The sequence below is a fragment of the Accipiter gentilis genome, chromosome 1 (assembly GCF_929443795.1).
Source record: "Accipiter gentilis chromosome 1, bAccGen1.1, whole genome shotgun sequence".
NCBI lineage: Eukaryota > Metazoa > Chordata > Aves > Accipitriformes > Accipitridae > Astur > Astur gentilis.
In genome coordinates this window covers 5465640-5487016 of record NC_064880.1, presented here as the reverse complement: position 1 = coordinate 5487016, position 21377 = coordinate 5465640, and the positions used below count along the sequence as shown (strand labels likewise).

Here is a 21377-nt window from a genome sequence, read left to right as displayed (position 1 = left end):
ACTTACAGGTCTGAGAAAAGGCTTTTGAACCTGCTTGGTAAGGATATGGAACATATCAACAGTTTCTGTTGCCAGGGCAAGATACGAACGAGACACACGCTCATCCTGAGCTAGCTGTGATTGCCGAGCCTGTTGCTGATCCTAGAAAATAAACGTTCAGCGGTTAGAAGTCCAGAGAATTTCCTACATCATCACTCATCAAAACCTTAACAGCCATAATGCTAACATGATCTAGACAGACAGACTGCAGTTCAAATCCAGATGTGATACATTTTTTAATTTAAGGTACAGCTCACTTTTACTACCCAATACTCAAGTCTGCACCAATTTTCCAGAATTCTGCAACACTAAAAAAGGAATGCACATGGTATCACAAGACTCCATGGTTATTGAGTCTGTTAACATGCTGTAACTGCTCCTCACAGCTTCAGAACTGGGTTATGCTTCCTTTCCACCCAAATGCCAAGACTTCAAAACCAGCTTGGGATCCAAGAGTCAAGTGAGGTTGTCTCTAATTTATGTGCCAACATCAGTAATAAACACTCCACACTGGAACAATCTGTGGATGATGTACTAGCTCATTTTGTCACTACAGTAATGGGTTTACCTTGCTAGCAGGTACAAACAGGAAGAAAGGCTTCAGAAGAACAAACCAGAATAAGTTCAACAAACAAGTTTTTTATAGCTTTCAAACTTTTTTTTTCTTTAAATCAATAACCTTAAAATAGAAATACCTGACATTGGTGCGTCAACACAGACAATTATTGTTTAATCAGGCTAACGTTTGAGATATAGGGCTCTAATTGCCTGCATTGAATCTACCCAGGATCAATGCATTAACAAAATAAAAGCTTCTATCCCTTGAAGTCAATTCAACTGGCAAGCATCTTCCAAAACCTCCTTCAAGAAGGTTAAAGTTGCAGTTTCTCCACTTAGATGTAAGTACACAGTAATTTAAAACTTTATACTATTTCCACTTCACACACCACTCTTTGCCAGCCACAACATAACTATGCAGAATGATGGGTTTTGCAGAATGTCATCCAGAGTGACCACAGCCATACTGGCAGCAAGAAAAAGCATTGAGAACTGCTTCTCACAAGCAACTCTTTGATGCTGCCCCTTATTAAAAAGGTTTTTTTAATGGTCTTGTATTAAAAAAATCAAAAATAAGTAAAGGGCACTTTGAAAAACAGCTCTGTTCACCCTGGGCAGCAGGTCCCACTGTTCTTTATTCTTCATCTCCTCTTGCACTTCATGGATACGTTTTAGGGACTCCAGACTCTCATCCAGCAAGAAAGTTGTGTCATTTATCAGCATGTTGATGTAGCGAACAAACTGCTTCCCAGAGCTGAAAACATTGAAACACAGTTATCACGGCAGAGTAGATGGGTGTGCAGACCAGACTGCAACCCCAGCAACACTCCTTCTGCACTGTATATTTCGAATAATGATCCCATTCCCCAAGCCAAGCTGATTGTGGTGTCCAGAGCTCAGTTTAGAAACACTGCAGTTCTACTGGAAGGGCTTGCCATTTAAAATACAATGGAAAGCAGCATCGCCCGTTCCCAATGATAATGACTTCCTCAGGTCACTGCCTGAGCAGCTTGCATGACAGTAAGCAGCATTATACACAATTTCTTACTCACTTGAACTCTTCCATAAATGTACCATGGTGAGCTATATTCTGCCAGAGGCTTTTGAAAATGGTGCTGATGTGGTAGCGGATTGTAAACTTGTCATAGAATTCACTAGTGGCTCCAGTATGTTCAACATCTGAAAAAGAAAACAGATCCCAGAACTGAAATCAAAACTCCTTTCCCTCCAGAATTCACCTGCAGCACACTACTCTCCCCCACTGTCCCCAATGTGATGAGCTTCAAGCACCAAGCTCTAAGAGATGAAATTCAATTCCCATTCAGAAGTCTCCATATTAATCTCCATTAAAAGACAAAGCACTGTCCATTTTCTAATCCAGAACCAACCTAAGTTCTGAAGAAAAACCCTCAGAAAACAAAACTTTATTCTATTCAACTCCACTCTGCTTTGTCCCAGCCTAAAATTTCACTAAGAAATCTCTGGGAACACTGCAAAAACAGTTGTTTCTATGGGTGCAAAACCCTTCTGAAGCATCCAGGTCTACAGGACTAGCAAAGCTACAGTTAGAAGTTCTAAAACCCCAAAACTCCCTTACAAAGCAAACAAAAAACTTTCAGTTTGTAATCTAAACACCACAAAAACAATTGTCACATCAATCTACAGTGGTACAGTTGTCAGTGCACAGCAGCTTGTGGAAGGACTAGAATTCTCAAGGTTCCATCTAATGCTGTTTCCATGATTCCTGAGCAACAAAGCCCTATCTTTACAACAGACCCAAGATCTACCTGGTTTTGGGGGTTTTGTTTTGCAAGGTTACAACTAACACAGCTTTTTGCCTTATAATACTCATTGCTTACTGTACACTCAGTGAACTACACATGAAGCACTTACCTGTGTAAAACTTCATCAAGGAGGGCACTAACAATTTAGTGGAAAGAGGATGATTCTCAATCATTTCAAAGAACTTTTGTGTCCGGGGCTGAACAGCTGGATTTGTCATGAACATCACTTCCACCAGCTTGGCTACTAAATAAGGATTTCGGATGTAGTTCTGGTTGCACAGCATCACAACAAGGAACATCACTATGTCCTGAGTACAGGGCTCATAAAGCACCTGAGGAGCATATCTGAAAAGAGGGAGATAAGGAAAACAACGTGAAAAATCCCAGCACTGTATTGTCTACAGAAGATTTATCATATACATCAAGTAAGTTCAGATCACTCATTAGGAACTGCAAAAGTTTAGTCATTTTATCATAATTTCTCATCTTTCTCTACAGCAACTGATTCTTACTCTTCCAAAAGATCTTCCCAGCTGTTCACTGGAAGCTGAATTTTAGCCTGAAACACTATCATATCCTTTTGTTGTGCATAATAGCAAATTTGCTATGAAGTACAACAGCACCTCAGGAAGGCAAAAGCAAACATTGCCTCATCATACAACCAGCAAAGCCTGAATTGGAAGGCACATTTTCAGGAAAAAAGTGACCAGCTTCAGAAATCCAGGATTACATCCAAGCTATTTATTCATACCTGTCTAAACTGCTAAAACTACACAAATGCATTTTTGTCCTAGCAAATTTATAAATGGGGGAATTCTCTACTTATTAAGCTATGACTTTTTAAAAATATTATTATAGTGATGATTTAACATATCACGAGATCAAAAGGCCTCATTCCAAACCATAAAAAAAAAATTACTAGGGGGAGAAAACCAAAAAACCTTCAGGTTTCATATGAGAAAAAATTAGGTTAGAAGGGACTCTGGAGCTCATCTAGGCATTGTATCTGCAGCAATGCCTGCCAATGCCATAAGCTTATGGATGTTGTTAAAAAAACAGAACTACAGAATAGCTAGGAAACTACTTTCACACCCTAAATTTATGTGTGCACCACCTGTTACAGGGGTAAATGGTAGTACAAATTTTCTTCAGATATAACTTTACTTACTGTACAATAAAAAATAAAAATTCAGCAACATCTTCCACGTAAAACTCTGGCAATGCTGCAAATACCTTCGGAACTTCAGGAGTTAAAGGCAATTTTATGCTGTAGAATAAAAGAGACAACAAGTGGGACAATAAAATAGCAGGGTTAAGTAGAAAGTGTCACCAGCTCTCTTATGGAATTCCCCTATGGGAACACTTTACAAGAGTGCTGAAACTGACTTTTTAAAAATCCATGTCAATACTTCAAGTGTACTAAACACACCCAAGGGTGGCTTCCCCCCAACTGAACCTTAAACTTAAAAAAGACATATATTCCAGGCAAGAACATACGTCACTGACAAAGTAACAATCACAAAAGAATGCAAAGACTGTAAAAAAAAATAATTCTAGAACTGCTATATTCAGTAAACAATCTAACATGATCTGAAATATCTTTGATACAATTTACGCAGATAATCCTGACACTCACTTGGGATAGGCAGGGTCAAGAATGCGAAGCATCAGCTGAATCACCATGCCATAGAAATTCAGACATCTCCTGAGAAAGTTTTCATCCAGCAAACCAGCATCTGCACAAGCCTTGCACCTCACCAGTTTCTGCAGAATATGCATACAAAAACTAATCCAGGGCAAGACAACATGAAAGGAAGGCCAAGGCTACCCAAGCTAATGAATATATCTGTGAATTATGACAATTATACAATGGTCTCTTCTTAAAAATATGCTCTTATTTGAAGAAAACAGGGCACTTCAGCCCCAACATATCAAGAAAAACACATACATAATTCAGAGTTGCAGGGACAGAGAAGCCTTTTACAAGCTTTATGGGAACAATGGAAGAAATAACAGAGGCATCAAAGTGGGAAAATGTGCAATTAATGTCATTTTGGTGATACAACTTAGAACATTTATGTCAATTTATACTAGGAAGACCTAAGCAGGAAAGACCTTCCAAAGAGAAGACCCCAGCATACTCATCTTTGCAACATGAGATTAGGGACTTGAGAGTTCCAATTCCATCTTGGGCATGGACTGTGCATGCACAACTACCCCTGAACGAATCACAATCCCCTTGCTTGTTCTCTCGCCAATAAAAATAGTATTTTCTTCTTTCTGCAGAATACTGCTTAAGTTAATCTTGATGTTACTTTGAGTTTTAAATTCACCGTTAATGGTATATTGTATCGTGACCACCACCTAGTGCAGCAGTCGCATGGTTCATAGATTCAAAACCATGGTTTTCAAGGAGCATCAGTGGGAAGTTGCATTGAAAACATTAGGACACAACGTAAACAGACATACAGGTTGACAAAGGCATTTAGTTGATAACTGAATCACTTACAAACCTTAAGCTGTGTCTTGCAACGTTTCAGCATTTCTCGATGCCTGGTAGCCAGAGGAGAATCCTTCCATTGACTTTCATTGTTTTTCAAATCTTCAACAGTCCTAAAAAACATATGCAGCAATTGGTTATCATGACAGAGGGGATATGTACTGCCATCTATAAGGCATTTAACCTACTTATCTGCAAAATACTGAGGAAATAGAGAAAAAAAGTGGGGAAAAGTCTAATAATTTTCCTAGAAGTTACCCATCATCGTAACAAGAAAAAATAATTGCTTTTGTAAATGCAGACTGAACATCTGCACAGTGTGCATTCAAACTACATACACATCCAACATACATGCCTGTCAGACAAATCTGAACAGTACCAAAAAAAAAAAAAAAGGATGAAACGCAGAAGGGATCTATTCTGCCTGACAAACTAATTTTATCCACTGTATTAAAAAAAAAGTATTTGCCTTTTTTCTTTTTCACACTGAAGTTTACAGTCACACTAAAGAAAGCTGAAAAGGGTATCATTAAAATTAGCCCCAAAATTAACCCCAACACAAAGGTAGGGCAGATCCTAGTCCACTTAACAATGAGATATTTAGACATCTCATCTGCTAATATGAGAAAGGAAAATGGAAAACAAAATCAGCTAAGGAAAAATACTGTGGCTAACAGCAGGACTTGTTATGAACAACTTCCCTTTCCCAAGAAAGGTACAAGTCTGCATCCTGTGTACTTTTCCACTATTGTAAATGATTTTTTGCAGTTTTGTTCTACCCTTCTCATGCTCCACTCCCCCTAAAATTCAGGTTTGCAGAGGAGTACGATACATGAACAGTCTATAGTCTCCCTGTCAGCATAAGAACCAGTAAATCAAGATGACTGACATCACCTCCCCTCCCTTACTCATCTTCTCACTCTACCCCACAGAAGAGAGAACTTAAGCGTACATTACACACACCATTTACATTAAAAAAATCCTACGCATTCCCATATCGTAATCTTTTTTAGGAAGGGCAGCTCATTAGAACAAAACTCAATACACTGAACTATATGAATACGGTCCCTTTCGATCCCTCCTCTAAACACAAATTCTTTTCCACATCAATCTCTGCCTACAGCTGAAAAATATCCAGTGTAATTTCTTTATTAACAACATCTAATTACATTGCCCAGTGCTGCAAGCAACGAAGCAATTAATGGAAAATGCTGAACACTAAGCTGCTATTGATGTCAGTAGAAGCCAAGAGCTCTTCACTCTGCACCGTTAGATGGAGATTGCTGCATAAGCAACTCCTTCACAGCAATTCTAAATAAGGGAAAAGCAGCAATTCCTTTTTCAAGCCAAATGTATGGCTTATTTACAAGTAATCCACAGGCTGTTTATATGAAAATACTTTTTTCTTTAAGATATACTGACTTCTCTTACTCCACGCTCTGCAGCTTCCCAGGTTCTTGGCCTGCACATGCTTTAAAAACTAAAAATGAAATCACTACAAATGCAGTCCAAAAATCCTGTAATGAACTCATGGTATTACTGCCAAGGAACATTTACCAAAACGCAATGAGTGCAATTATAAACAATGGAAAATACTGATGATACAAAAATCTGTTCTAATTTTAACAAAGTATTCTTAGAGGTTTAGCAACTATAAAAGTCTATTTGAATTTATGCCAAGAGAAATGGAAAAGAGCAGTATCTTCAAGTCAACAACATAACTTTTATTTATAATTTTTAGAATAGTAAACCACATGCTGAATTACATGTACATGTACATCAACAATATTAAGAGTTTACTGCTGAAGGCTTTCATCCCCCTGCCCCAAGAGTAAGACAAGTTATCCCACCTCAGAAGTCAAGGCAAAAAAGGTAAGTTTCTTCTGGAACATACAAAACAGCTCAGGCACAACTAACAAGATCTTGTTTCTGAAATCACAAGTCAACTACAATGACCTGATTATCAGACACATAACTTTATATGCACTCCTGCACCTATGCCAAACAGCCCGGGGCACTGATGCCCACACACCATCAACCACACCACAGATTAAGTTATAATAACGGTGTTACGTAGTGTCATGAATCCTAAAATGCTCTGAAGATAATTCAATTATCTCTTAAATAGAATGGTCTTCTCACCAATTTGAGCTGCCTTGTGTAACCAATATCCTCCATCCCACTATTACCTGAAATCCTCATTCAAGCCACAGTCCCTCAACATCAAAAATCCAGAAGGGCTAAAAGCAGCAGATTAACAAACAGTTAAGATGATCTTTACTCAGTAACAGTTTTACCCAAATTGTCACTCTAATCTCCATTAAGTTTATTGGACTTGCCATCATGGTGAGAAGAGGACATTGCTAGGATCCTAGGACTCTCAGATGCACTAGATAATTAACAACTTCTAACCTGTTGAGTTCCCTGATGGCACGCAGTCTACGTATGTACCGACGGCAGCTTGGCAGGATTGAGAGATGATGGGCATGCAGGGTTAGGAAGAAACATTCTGTTGGGAATTTCGGCTCAGAAAATGGAGACGGATCCCTGTCTAGAAAGCAAACAAACAAAAAAGCAGTATAGGTAATTAAATTAAAAAATGAACTGCCTTATGTAGGGGCGAGACCTTGAACTCAACTTTCTTTAAAAGAATAAGAGCAGACAGCAACAAAAGAAAGCATATAGGAATAGGGAAATTATTTGCTGGAATCAAGTACTTCCATGTACCTCCAGGATCAAAAACACAAGGCATAGTAAATGCTTAACATATCTCAATAAGAATACTGACAAAGTTCAGCAATCCAGGCTGTAACATCCTCCATTGTTGCTTTCACTCTTGTCTCATCTGTTGGAAGGTCAATACGACACCTGGGATGAAATATGTACATGGGATCAACCGTTTCCAGCTTTATCTTCGTACTAAGTTGCTGTAGTACCCATAAGAAGTTGAGCATAAAGCCATCTGTAGATACCAAACGATCATCTGTCTGTGGGGTAAGAAAGTAAGTAGTTGAAGACATAAACTTAAAATAACAAGAGTATTTTCTGTTGCTTTAACAGTATTCTACATAAATGAATTATGCAAGTTCAAGAAGAGGGAGAAATGATGAAGAACACAGATCTGTAAGGAGACCTTTGTGATAACAGGAAGGTCACTAGCTTACATATTATCTTTTTTTATGGTTCAAGTAGCCATTCTCAAGAACATTAAACAAACATATAAAAAGAAGCAGAAGACAACCTAAGAAATTAAAAGGGCTTAAAAGGACCTATTTCAAGAATGGCTTGCCAGATATAGACAGCAACAGAAGAGTTTCAAATAGTCACTGAGCTTCAATTCATAAATTGTATCTTAAGCATAAAGTTTCTATTACTTCTTCACTGGCATTTCACAGAAATAGTCCTAGTAATGGTTCCAAATGTTTGCTTTTAAAAAGGGGACTTGAAGACAACAATGATGCAGACTTCAGTTGTTCAGGATTCATGCACAGATTTTTATCACAGGAAATGAGTGCAATGCATTAATTAAACAATGGCAAAATAACATCCCTGTTGTTTCACTGGAACCATGCGAGTTCATATCTGCATTACTCCTTCTACAGAAACCACACAAACAAAGCCTAGCAACCTACCAGCTGGGAAATAAGTTTTTAAAACATAGCCAATTAGAATGAAGCCCCCATAGATGGGGCATGGGGAGGGCAGTACAGAGCTTTAAACATCCAATATAGAATCCCTGTTAATGAAGTGACATGCGAGTCCTAAGAGAGGAAGTAACATAAACTGATTAAACAGATAAAACAGAACAATTTCAGAAATGGGAAATGTATTGAAAGAGATAAAGACTTATAACAAGGCTTCTTGCCTGTTGTAGTAGGCATTCAAAATTCTTTTGTCCTCCGTTCAAGAGCCACCACTGCATGAGCCAGCTAGTGCTATTTGTGCATTGACTAGGTCCACAAATCACAGGAAGAGCATTCCCCTTTATTTACCTGCATTTGTGCCTTTTTCATGTTGGCATTGACAATAGCTGCCATGTAATTGAGAGCTGCTTCTCGAGTTTCACCATTCAGTAATATACTATGTAGAATCTTGAACAGCTCTTGCTGGAATTTCAAGTAAACATTCAGTCAGGTTGCACATACTTCTCAACATCACATTCCTGCTTTCTGTTGGCCCATATTTTTGTTCTACAAATTCCACAAAGCTAACTACAACTTCTATTATGGTCTTATTGTCAACTTTATATGCATATATTAGTTATGACATTAGTTACAGAAAAGATATATGTACAAGACTAGTTCAACACACACACTACTAATACAGTATGTATTTTTTTACTCATCCTTTAACATGAATTATAATCCATGACTAACTGTTCTGATATGTTCCAAATTGGCTTACAGCCTTAGAGAAATATTTGTAGCACACAAATCTTTTTTTTTTCCTAATTCCCTTCACCCATATCCTAACAGATTTGTTGTTTAACACAGAAGCTAGATTTTTTTAGATTATATTCTTCATCTATGTCAAAACCAAAAAAACCCATAATGTTTTGCCTTTTTTTTTTTTTTAACATGAGAACACTTACCCTTGCTAATTCCAGGTAATGTTGCAGAGACTGGCTAACAACCCGGGTGTTTTCAAGAGTAATGGCAGGCCCTGAGAAGTACTTTTCAACTACTTTGCTCTGAAAGTAGAACGAATATTGGCAAATGTATCAAACATATTGGGGAGGGGAAAAAAAACCCACACAAAAATAAAACAAACAAAAAACCCAAACAAAAACCCCCACCATGCTACTATCAACATCCTTCTGTAACACTTACATCATCTTCAGCAAAGACAGAGAGACTGAAGAAGGCTCCAAGATAGGAAAGTCTTTGCAGCTCTCTTCCTGCACCTGTGCTTAAAGATTTAGGCAACCACAAGGGCAAAGAGACAACCTAGAAAATAGGAGAAAGAGCAAGTTAACCAAAGCTGCCATGTCAGCCATACTACTTTAGCTGCCCCATCACCTTTCAGTGTTTGCCACATGCCCTTGATTCTTCAACATTCAGTCATGCTGACAGCTAGATGGAAACATCTCAGTATTTCAGCAATCAAAGCAAGTCCCATTTGTCCTTGGTTTTCTAAACTCTCAGGGAAAAAGCCTCGCTTTACCACTTTACTTTAAACTATTGTTTAGCATGAGATACTACAGGAGCCCCTCTTTAGAGTTCTGAAGAACATTATCAATGTGGATCATATGATACCACCAACAAAATAAGTTACATGGTTCTTCTGACTTGAAAAAAAAAATATCAGACTGGATATACTTACCAAACTGCACATAGGGTGTGTTTTCCCAAACTTGATTTCACAAAGTTCACATAGTGCCTGTAAAGAAATCCCAAGAAAAATTACTTCTCTGTGTAATTCTTAACCTGTCTGCAAATAACAAGCTTAACATGGTAAACTGCTGAAGACCCAAACCTTCTTCCCTTCATCAGTGGAAAAACGTCCATCTTCTACAATGGTGAAGAGATCCAAAAAGAGCTAAATCACACCCTGCTTCCATTTTAGCTTTTACATCTGTTCCAAGTTGCCTCAAAAAAGCTAACATGTCTCACAGGATAATAAATTATTGCACTTATTTAAAAAATTAGCTGTGCAAATTGTTTATTTGTTCAGAACATAACAATGCCTTTGCTGGACTCCTGAACTGCCACATAAAAGTCAAAAACAATAATAAATAGAGCAATTGTTCTATACATACACCAAGGCCTTTGTCTTTTGAATCAGAGTGGAAAAATGTCAGATGAACACAGAAGCCAGAAACAAAGAATCCTATCCAAGATCTCTAACTCACTGTCAACTGCAGTACAGAAAAAAGAAAGCAGTTATAACAGATGATTCTGAAAACACAGAAATACTGTAGGCTTTCACATATCCCGCTTCTCCTGTATTATATGTTCTCATTCTTCAATTACACTATAGCTAGTAACTACTATTCCATCCTTTTGTTGCACACTGTGCCAACTAGGGGCGGTCAAAATGGAATATCATTTTCAAGTAGTCCTTACTTGTAGCCCACAGCCAAATTTGCAACAGTTTGTAATTTAAATTGAGGAGGATATCAGAAGAGCAGGAAAACACAAAACCAGCAAAAATGGTTATTTTTGCAAAAGTACCAGACTTGCTTAGTCAATTTGATTTGCAGCACCCCAGTCCAGCTAATTTTCTGAAGTACAAATTAAACCTGAGACATTATAGCCTTTTTTGGAATCATATGCTGAAGATCCTAAAATCTGAAGGTATTGGCTGACAATGCTCAACGTAGCCAAGAATTTAGCTTGCTCTTTTGTGACCAAGAAGGCTTTTCAAAAGACTTTTTTGGTTTTGTCAATAAAAGCAGTAGGAGGGAAGCAGATCTGGGACTAAACTGTGCACTTAAGAAAACCTAAAAATAAACCCCCAAACTTCTCAGCCAGGGAACATTACGATGTTTTCCTACAGTAAACAGTCACCGATTCAAATAATTTTGGGTTTAATGCAATAGATTTTAGTGTCCCACATATAAAAGTGAGCCCAACAAACATTGGTATGGATATGGGGCCTTATTTCTCGGACATAAACTGGGAGGAGCTTAGCAGGATTTTGTAACTATCCACAGTATTATAACTAGTATGCATCATGAAATCCATATATTTGAGTAAGCTTATATAAAGCAATAACATATAAACATTTGAATAGCCCACTATACAAACACCGTACATTAAGCTTAAGATATTACTGGTCTCAAACTCGACTAGATTTTTAATGGTCTTTTACACATCTCATACCACATTAGGCTTCCAACACAGAGTTTAATAGTAATCCACTAACCAAAGAAATCTCAAAAATGTTGAAGTACATTTTCTTGTATAGAATCTGCATAAGTTACCAGTAATCACAAAGAAACTACTTCTAGAAATGAACAGTGCTTACCATAAGGGGGTATTTAAAATTGTCACTATCAAGGGAGCACTCTTTGGAAGCTACAGCCAGGCCTTGTAAGATGGGAATAAAGATCTGTAAAAACAGAAGTAGATCACTTTATTCAGGAATAGGAAGTAATCAAATGACAATATTGCTGTGCACAGCATGAAATGCCTGTTCGTTCTTCAAATACTGCAACTTACACAAATGAAAAACTAAGATCTTTTTCTTCAAATTTGTATCAGTTAAGCCTGAATGCTTAAGAGATTATTCAAAGCTGAAAAACAACTTGCTTGATAAAGTTTAAGTGATGTATTGATTCGATGCCTGGGCATAACGACTTATCCATAAAAGCTTCTTTCCAAGCACTTGTATGTATTTTTCCTGGTCACATTCTAACTTGTTTCCAAACATTGACTTTGCAAACCAAAAAACCCCAAAGACAGGTACACCTAGATTTGCACCCAAAGCTAACAGTTACAAGCTGAAGCTGACAAAAGGTAACGTCATCACACTGACAAAAATCAGGTGTCATTCCATCAGGTTCTCTGCATGTGGAAACCACATAGGGAAGCGTACACGTATTTCATACAGGATCACTGTAAATACTGTATGCACATGTGCAAGCATGTATATTATGTACACAAACTAGACTACAAGGTCTCCAACAACCTGATTGCCCAAATGGGTAAAAATTTATTTGCCTACACACTTGGGGTAATAATCTAGCTTTAATTTTGCATGTCATGTAAGCAAGGTGTGCTGCTAAGTAGTAACTGTGGTAGGAGTAAAGATAATAAGCAGCAGTCAAGGATTGTTATGAGAAAGGAAGTGACATGACAGGAACTTATTAATCAAAAGTAATTAGACCCAATTAGTAAGTCCCAATCACACAGCTCTGACAACTGTACCCTCACAAAATAACTCTTATAGTTACTCTTATAGTAATTTTGCAACAATAACAACAAGAGGTCCTACTGAATTTTAAATTGAAGTACACTGTGTTGTTTCCATGAAGAGACAAAAAGTATTATTAAACCGTATTACAGAAAAGGACTATAAAGAGGTTGTTGTCCACTTCAGCTAGAGGAATGGTTCTCTTGTCCAGGTTAGATGAGCTTTAATACTTTCCCTAACCACTTTTTAACAGTCTTCAATGTACTTTCAACTGCATGAACCTCTACTAAAAGGTGTCCAAAGATATAAATTACTAAAAGGTACTTGCACTACACACAAAAAATAGCTAATGTCATTTTCTTCAAAACTGGAAGGATCAAATGCCATTCAGAGAGCCCCTTTACAGCTGAGTCACATAATACTACAGGAGCACTAGAGACAATTACAACCTTACTAACCTGCTTTAACATTATACGGGCTAGAAGAAGTTTGCTAGTTTCGTGTCTTAATAATTAAGCCCACCAGTTCCAGTTTTTTTATCATCAGTGAACTACTCTGACACACAGAATAAACCATCTAATGTTTCTCAGTCATCTCCTCTGTAAAGTATGAAGACTTAATGGACTAGGATTTGTAAAATGCTCTTAGCACCTTAGATGCAAACTATTACAATTGCAAAGAAGGGTAAAGATTGCAAGACAAAATGAGTACAATTACAGAAGATTGCCGTCTTACACATACAGTTTTCAGATATTTGTACAGAAGCATAGAAGGATGAAAACCCAAGACCAATCCCGTAATATATGCCTTCATATTCTGTGTAGTTTACTTGAACATTACATAAATGGGAGCTGCTTATTAACAAATGCACTTTTAATAATTAGAACAAGCAAATAATGAAAGTCAGTCTTTTTCACAAAATACTTAATGAGTTAAAAACGAACAAAAAACCCCTCCAATTGCTTAACAGGTTGCTAGGCCCTGAAGCAATACGTATAGATGAAGAGTAAGTCTCTGGAAATCCTCTGTCTTGGATATTGCAAACAGTAAAATCATATGATATAATTATTTAGTTTTTACCTATGCCTTACCTGCTTGAACACCTCTTCATCCTGATAAGTTGTTCTCACCAGTTCTTGGATGAAGCCAAATGGGAGATTCCTACACAGCATATATGGTACCAGCAGAGACTGCTGCTGCAATGACCTTTATTTGTATTTAAAAAAAAAAAAAAACAAGAAACAAAACATCCAAACCTACTGATTATTTGCAGTAGTATTTGCAGTAGAACTTGCAAAAAAGTCAGAGTAATCACATCTAAGGATGTGCCAGAAAGCAGCTTATCAGCATGTAGACACACCTACTCCTTTCATAAGTAACTAACCTTGTCTTCTCAAGTTACTAGTGGAAAGGCTATTCTGAAACAGATGCTGCTGCCAACATCACACTTTAGTTTAATGAGGCTGGAAGAAAATAACGGCTTCTGTGTAGTAATTGATTCTCCCTTCTACTCCTCTCTAATGAAAAAAAAACTTTAAGCTCAACTAGTGAAGGAACAATACTTTTTGATGTTTGTTTTTCCATATTAAGAAAAGAACATAACATTAGTCTTTACTGAATTAATATAGTCATTACTATTGCTCCTTCGGATTTTTGAAAAAGTATCTTTTTTTACTTATTACATACATAAAACTTAATTTAATGTCAACATTGGTTCAGGTAAAGACAAAACGATTCTCAAAGCACAGTGGGGAACTGGTGCACTTTTAAAGATTATTTAAAGTAGTATGTTTTGGAAATGCAAATACAGAATTAGATTTTAGTAAAAGTCACACATCCTATTTTAAAAACCTCTTTACTGTCCCAGCTAAACAGGCTGCTAGTTAAACAAATGCCGTTGAAACAACTGCACTTGCAATCTCAGAGTTGTGATTTAGCATAGAATGTCTACACACAGATTTACATTACCAAATCTGTTGTGGTAAACTCTGAAATAAACAGGTGCTATGCCAGTTCAGCAGTTTTTGCTATATATTTTGATAAGACTGTCTCTTAGATGCACTCTACTGGTTACTGACTTTCACAGGACTAGTACCCCAACGGTCTGCAAGTAAAACAGTTTATGCGTGAGGTAAGGGAAAAAACAGCTTGGTTAACTCAGATCCCCCATTTAAACTGTTCGAATCAACTTGGATGATTTTACCCAAACAATTAGAAAGCACTTAAACTGCTCTCCACCAATGTATCAGCAGGAACAATAGTCTCCAATGGTAAACAATAAACTATTCCTCTGGCATATAAATCTATCCTGCTCCAACAACTGATCTTAGTTTTCTTATCTAATCCTCAGAAGAAAAAAAACAAGAATCCCAGAACAGTTGAACTTCCATGATTAACATCAGTTGTATTTACCTTGGTTGTGTTAAGGATCCCTGTAGCACCAAAGCAGCATGTGAAATGCACTGTGATCGGATGTTGCTCAGTAACTGGCTAACTGTTGGCTGGCTACACATCTGATAAAAATAAAGTGATTTTAATACAAACTAGAAGTATTCAGAGACAGAAGAGACAAGAAATATGATAAGCTTCTTTATTCATGAAGTTTGAATGTAATATGCAAACTAAGATTAGCACTACTCCAGCTAAAAACCTTTCAGATTATATATATGAAAAGTGTTGTTTGGTTCTTCCCCAAAAGCAAAAGCTGAAAGCAGAATATAGAAAACTGATAGGGAACTGGTCTCACAAATGTATGTTTTGCATGGAATAAACATGGATAAAATGCAGCAGATCAAAATGGGAAGGACAGTTTCTAACACAGTGCTTATTTTAGAGATGTAAAACATATATGCGATTCAAATATGAATTACTAAGAGTCAGAGGGACCTTATAAATTCTATACATTTATTTCTACAACAAAGCCATCAAGAAACAGCTATCAATTTTCACCAACTTTCTCCACTAAACAATAAAAGGAGCGTCTGTGACAGCACTGATAAAACTTCACTCATCTGAAGCATACCTTTGGTGCTTTTCTCTCCTCTATTCCAACTCTGTCAAAACACTCAATGAGGTAGTTCAGCATCTCTGTCTCCTTACAATTTTCAATGGTGAAGTGGTCACTGCAGGAATCAGAAACACTTGAGCTCCCAGAGCCTCCCACACTTTAAAACACACAAAAAGAAGAAACAAAGCATTAGGTACAGTTCTTCACTTGTGCACAATCAAGTAACTCATGAACTCTTGACTTCCTCTGTCAATTTTCTGAAGACTCCATCCCATCACACACATGGCTTAATAATTAAGAACATCTCTGTAATCTATGAAGAGCTCTCCATTTAACAGCTTGTCCAACTCGAAGTTCAGCTGTACTGTAACATGACTAAAGAATCAATTATCTTATATGAACAAGTAACTGAAAGACAGCAAGGAGGTGCATGACTAATGGCAATCAATATATCTTGTTCTCACATCGCAACACTGAAAATGAACAGCCTTTAAGCTGCACCTGACATCAAAACTGTTCAGACACTCAGGACATCGCAACACTTCCATGCCATGATGCGACCTCTGCACAGTTTCTGCAGTCTCTGTATAAAGCATTCAAAACCGTAGAAATTTCACCAACTCTGTTAACACTAGCCAGCCCATGGAAGCCAAGATCCTCCCACTGCAGAGATGAGACCTTAGCTGATAGATAGGGCTATAGACAATCACTTTATATATTCTAAGGAAGGAGAACAAACAAAACAGGAGGCAATACATAAAATCAACTTTTCCTTTTAAAATTTACACATTAAAGATCATTTAATTTCAACTCAGTTCGTTTCAATTCCCTTACAGTAAATATGCCATTTCATTAAGTAGCACAGCCTCAGGGGGAGGAAAGGAAACACTGATATTGTAAACACAAAAACTAAATCCACACAAACAAAACCATGCTTGAGGCGAGAGAGAATTAAATGCAAAAGTGAGAACAGACCGCCTGACTCTCAATCTCAGACTTGTTATCTCAACAGAATTCTTCTCTACATAACAGCTTGGCAAAGCTAATTAAAAGCAAAATCCTCGTTTTACAGAAGGGAATTAAGACAAGATATATTCACTTTATGTAAATGAAATTAAAAAAACCCAGCAATTACGTGGATGGTCTACTGCTGCTATTCCTCAAAGAAAAGTCTGTGCACAGTCAGGGTGGATTTAAATGCAGACCAATTTATAGGCCCCAGATCTTAAACTGGAAAATAAGAGTATTTGTTTCCTTAAATGCAGCTTTTTAAAGACATGTATAAAACTACAAACTGTGCCAAAACTGGAATTTCTTTTAAACTGTAAAATAATCTACATTTTAATAATCAAGCTGTACAAACCTACTGTGCAAGCTTTACAGTCCATCCAATAAATCAGGGAAAGGTTATCACTGCTAAGCACCTGGTAGCTCAGCACGTTAAGAAACATAACTTCTAATAGCAGCAATCCCTTTAGCGGACAGAATTTGTTTTCAGTTATTCAGTTAAAACTAATCCATGTAAAACATAGCTCTATTAAAATAGTACTTGGTAACCATGAAATCATACACATTTTCTTTCCTATAGTCTCTCTTTTAAACCTCTTGACTTCTCACATTCAGCATAAAAATTGCCCAATTTATATTAAAAAAAAAACCTACTACCACTACAGTTAGTCATTCTGTTAATGATTTCACTGCAGCAATAACTGAAATTATTCTAATGCAGAGCTCATACATCCTTCATACACATATTGAATGCCTTGGTATTTTCAGAAAGCAAGTTGTGGTGTAATTGTACAGTCACTGTGTTTATAATTTAACTAACATCTTACTGCTGTCTGCCGAATGCCAGGACATAACATACAAACTAAGGCTCCAGAAGCATAGCAGCCCGAGAAACCCTTACCAAAGGCTTTGCAAGTCAATCCAACATTTGGATTAAACTGCCAACAGGATAAAAAGTAAACAAAACAGTGGGGAAAAATAATCCTAAATTCCGTATACACAAAAAACCCTAAATCTGTGTTACCAAGTTCACTCTCCTGAAATCAGACTGGAATGAAAAAGAGGAGATACTACTGGAAGGTCTTCCTTCTAGTTAACAGTCTGATTTCAGCAGTAGTGTCCCAACATACCACAGAAACAATCACAGACAAAAAAGCTGGGGGGGGGGGGGGGGGGGGGCAAAATCACCTCGTACCAAGTCTTTTTGTGTATTCCCTGACATCACAAGATACTTTTTAAAGTCTTGACCTTAAAGTCTTGAGCTTAGTTTCAGAAGTCTCAAGCAATTAGATTTCCCCTGACTTTTGCTGTAACTAAAATACTTCAAAGTAGACTGAAAGTCTTGAAGGAACTCTTTTCCTCCCAATTGTTCAATATGCATGTAGTCTTTAAAACTCTAATCTTGTTTTGCTTAGACATTTGTAAATTCTAACTGGCTCTATTAGGCTATATGGCCAGCCCTTAGGCCACCTCAGAATTAATATCAGTCATAATCAGGGGTCGGAATACTCATAGAAAACATTCAGGATACTAGCAAGTCTAGAGTAGTATCATTTTTTCAGAAAAGTCTTCCCAAAATACATGCTTTTTAAATAAAACATTTATTCCTTTCTCCAATTTGGGTCAATGCAAAAGAATGGGACATTTTGGGGGGAAAATGTTTTTGTATCAGCCAAGACATTGAAGCATTACCCTGCAATGGAATGTAAAACTAGAGAAGATCCTACCCCACATTTGCATTTCCAAAAGTTTTGTTTCCTTTGCATATCCAGTGTTCCACAGGTTTTCTTTGCACAGCTATCTGGCTAGCTTCCAAACAGAACTCACTAATACCAATGCTCATTTTGTTTTCCCATATCTTACATGATTTGTTAAGTCTCTGTTTCATAGTAAAATATTCTGCTCTTCCCCCTCCGTTCTTGGCTGTTCCAACTGTATCAGCCTCTACTACTACTTACAATGTCAAAGGACCAGTTTAAACTTTCAGGTGTATTTTCTTTACCGGCTAGAGGAGCAATCCTCAGCTGTCAAGCAGCAATGAATCTTCAACAAAGTCATACTGTTTGTATCAGCTGGCTATTTGCCACTCTATCTTTCTCTACACATTAAACTTTGTCCTCTTTTTCCAGTTTTTGATAGGAAAACATGCACATGATGTACCACTGGTTTTAAAATTACAACCATGGGTGAATAATATTCCTTCTACGCATATAGTCAATGAGGAGTTCCACTGAAACATCATTTCAGAAACCATGCTCATTAAACCTAAAAGGCAGTATGATTAACATTTACTTTATCTTAGTCATCTCTTAAAAAGAGCTGACTAACTAGCATTCGTTACACATGTTTATATGCCATCTTAAAAACCCATCCAAGTCATCTCCTTGGCTTTAGTAATTTCCCCAAGTTACTTTGAAGAATGCTTGGCACTACACAGACTGTTAGTTCCTAAGCAACCAAACATGCAGGTTACGTTCTCTTTCTCCAATACCTGGACCCAAACTGGACACAAGAAAAATCATCATCTTCATTTTCTTCATCACTACTGTCCTCTGACACATCAGAGACGGCAAGAAGGAGGAGGGAGAAAGGGTTGTCGTATATACTACCACAACAAAAATGAAAAAGGCCATCAGATTTTTTAAGCCAAAAGAAAAAGTAAATGGTAGCTTTTCTTTGCAAGTCTCTCAAAAATCATATTCTCTAAACATGCAAACAATGGATAACTCCATGTTAGTAAAACCAAGGCTATACTAACATGCTCTGTTACACTACTGCAAGTTATTCACATATCAGAACACCACATGTTCACAAACCAAAAATTTAAAAAGAATTTTTGAGACCTAATAAAAATTATGGCTGAAGTAGGAGTGTTTAGACATAACCTAATAGTAAGTATTAAAATTCTAAGCTACTAAATTTTAAAGCAGTCATCTCAAAACCTTGCATGTTCTTTTCTCCCTCCTGCAGGGACTGGACATTCCAGGAGCAGCCAACAGAGGAAATGCAGTAGTACTCAGCCTGGCATACTGAAATCGGCTAATCTGTAATTTACATCTATGCACTAGGGAATCACATCTAACACAGTCCAGCAAGTAACAGCTTTCAACAAATCAACTAAAGCCCTAATGAGAAAATTGATTTCAAAGCAGGAGGTCTGTTTGGTTTACTATCCAGCAGTAGCAACTGAACAGAAAGCTAACAGTTTTAACTTGAAGAAGAGGAGGAAATTAAAACAATATTGCTACCTTTAAAGGAATTGCATTACACACCAAATGCTCGCAGAAGCAGGTTTAACATTTTGGCAAAGATGGCTTGTTAGGAAGTCAGCATATTAGAACAAACCAAAATGCAGAAATCAACTCAGGGTAAGTAGGGTGAGCTCAGCACAAACATAAGTTCTTCCAAATTGCACGATTATGCCACACCCTGCACAGCACACATTAAACACACTCTTTTGTTCTCATGAAATACCTAGAAGGAATCCTGTTCAGTAAAGAAGAACGCCTGCGCAAGGTACTGGGTGAAGCAGTAAACAAAGGCGGACCCATTGTTGTGGGTCTCTGTCTGGATGTGATGACTGGCATGGCTGGAGGGCTAGCAGCCATGGCTGGAGGACTTGGTGAACTAGATGGGATGGAAATATTCAAGGAACGTGGGCTGGAAGAAGCTGAAAAGCCTCCAGAATGGGCAACAGTGTATGGCCGGTACCTCGGAGAGGAAGGCTGCATCCCAGAAAGGCTTGTTGCTGTGAGGTGAGAGCTGACAGTAATGGAAGGCACAGATGTAATAGCAACTGAACTGGCTGGTGGGGTAAGAGATGAACCAGTCATTGGTACATAGCTTGTGAAATTGGTAGTAGGAGCTGGACTAGTCCCATAGAGACTAAACCAGTTTCAGGGGAAAAAGAAAAAAAAAAGCAATGATTTAGGATATGCAGGAAAAGGGTAAAAAAGATAAAATGAGCAAGAGAAGCCCTTGCCCTTCTGATGACTCTGCAGCAATAATTCTGCAGCTCACATTTATTATTTTTTTTACTAATGTTGAATAAAACTATGTCACAATCTATACACTGTTAAGTTAAAGAGTCATAGCCTTCAATGATGCAACTTAGGGACATTTCTCAGAAAGAATGAGCTACATGGCTTTCACTTATCAAATACACTTCTAGCCATGGCAATGTAATAAAAATGGTGAAATGGAGAGATATTCACATGAAAAAAGAGTGAAGAATTTTAAAAATCTAGTCTATTTATTGGTCTTGGGACATTTCTATGCCACTCTCTCCTCCAGTCTATCAAATCTATGAAATCACTATTCAGTTATAATCAGAAGTCACCTGGATAATGAACTGGAACCAAAGGAGCCCACATTACAGAACATTGGGCTGCTTCCTGGGTTAGAGCCCATGTTTAAAATCAGGCTTCTGTCAGGAGACCGGGCAGCTGCAGCAATTGGTTGTGATGTAGCTGTCAGGCTAGCAAATGGGTTTTCATCCCTTGACTGGGTGGACATCATCAGCACTTCCATCAAAATCTGCCCGATCAAGTCCTTAAAATCTGAAAACACTGTTAAGAATAAAAGAAGAGAGTTAGTACCCTCACCTACTGCCTTCATCTGCACG

The 21377-nt window shown here is 37.5% G+C and overlaps 1 protein-coding gene across 2 annotated transcripts in view; it reads right to left on the bottom strand.

Annotated features, from left to right (window-relative positions):
- The window catches only part of UBE4B (ubiquitination factor E4B), a 41188-nt gene that overhangs the window by 4650 nt on the left and 15161 nt on the right, over positions 1 to 21377 (bottom strand). The window contains exons 6-24 of one of the 2 annotated variants that reach the window (XM_049799056.1): positions 21093 to 21321; positions 20228 to 20638; positions 15761 to 15902; positions 15151 to 15251; positions 13830 to 13944; positions 11851 to 11934; positions 10204 to 10260; positions 9711 to 9827; positions 9473 to 9571; positions 8874 to 8987; positions 7670 to 7868; positions 7294 to 7432; positions 4895 to 4994; positions 4018 to 4145; positions 3550 to 3648; positions 2491 to 2726; positions 1650 to 1776; positions 1207 to 1351; positions 7 to 141 (exon numbers count right to left, since the gene is read on the bottom strand). In XM_049799056.1, coding sequence (XP_049655013.1) covers positions 7 to 141; positions 1207 to 1351; positions 1650 to 1776; positions 2491 to 2726; positions 3550 to 3648; positions 4018 to 4145; positions 4895 to 4994; positions 7294 to 7432; positions 7670 to 7868; positions 8874 to 8987; positions 9473 to 9571; positions 9711 to 9827; positions 10204 to 10260; positions 11851 to 11934; positions 13830 to 13944; positions 15151 to 15251; positions 15761 to 15902; positions 20228 to 20638; positions 21093 to 21321 — 2777 coding nt within the window. The remainder of the gene's footprint in view (positions 1 to 6; positions 142 to 1206; positions 1352 to 1649; positions 1777 to 2490; positions 2727 to 3549; positions 3649 to 4017; positions 4146 to 4894; positions 4995 to 7293; positions 7433 to 7669; positions 7869 to 8873; positions 8988 to 9472; positions 9572 to 9710; positions 9828 to 10203; positions 10261 to 11850; positions 11935 to 13829; positions 13945 to 15150; positions 15252 to 15760; positions 15903 to 20227; positions 20639 to 21092; positions 21322 to 21377) is intronic. The other variant, XM_049799066.1, reaches the window with a different exon arrangement.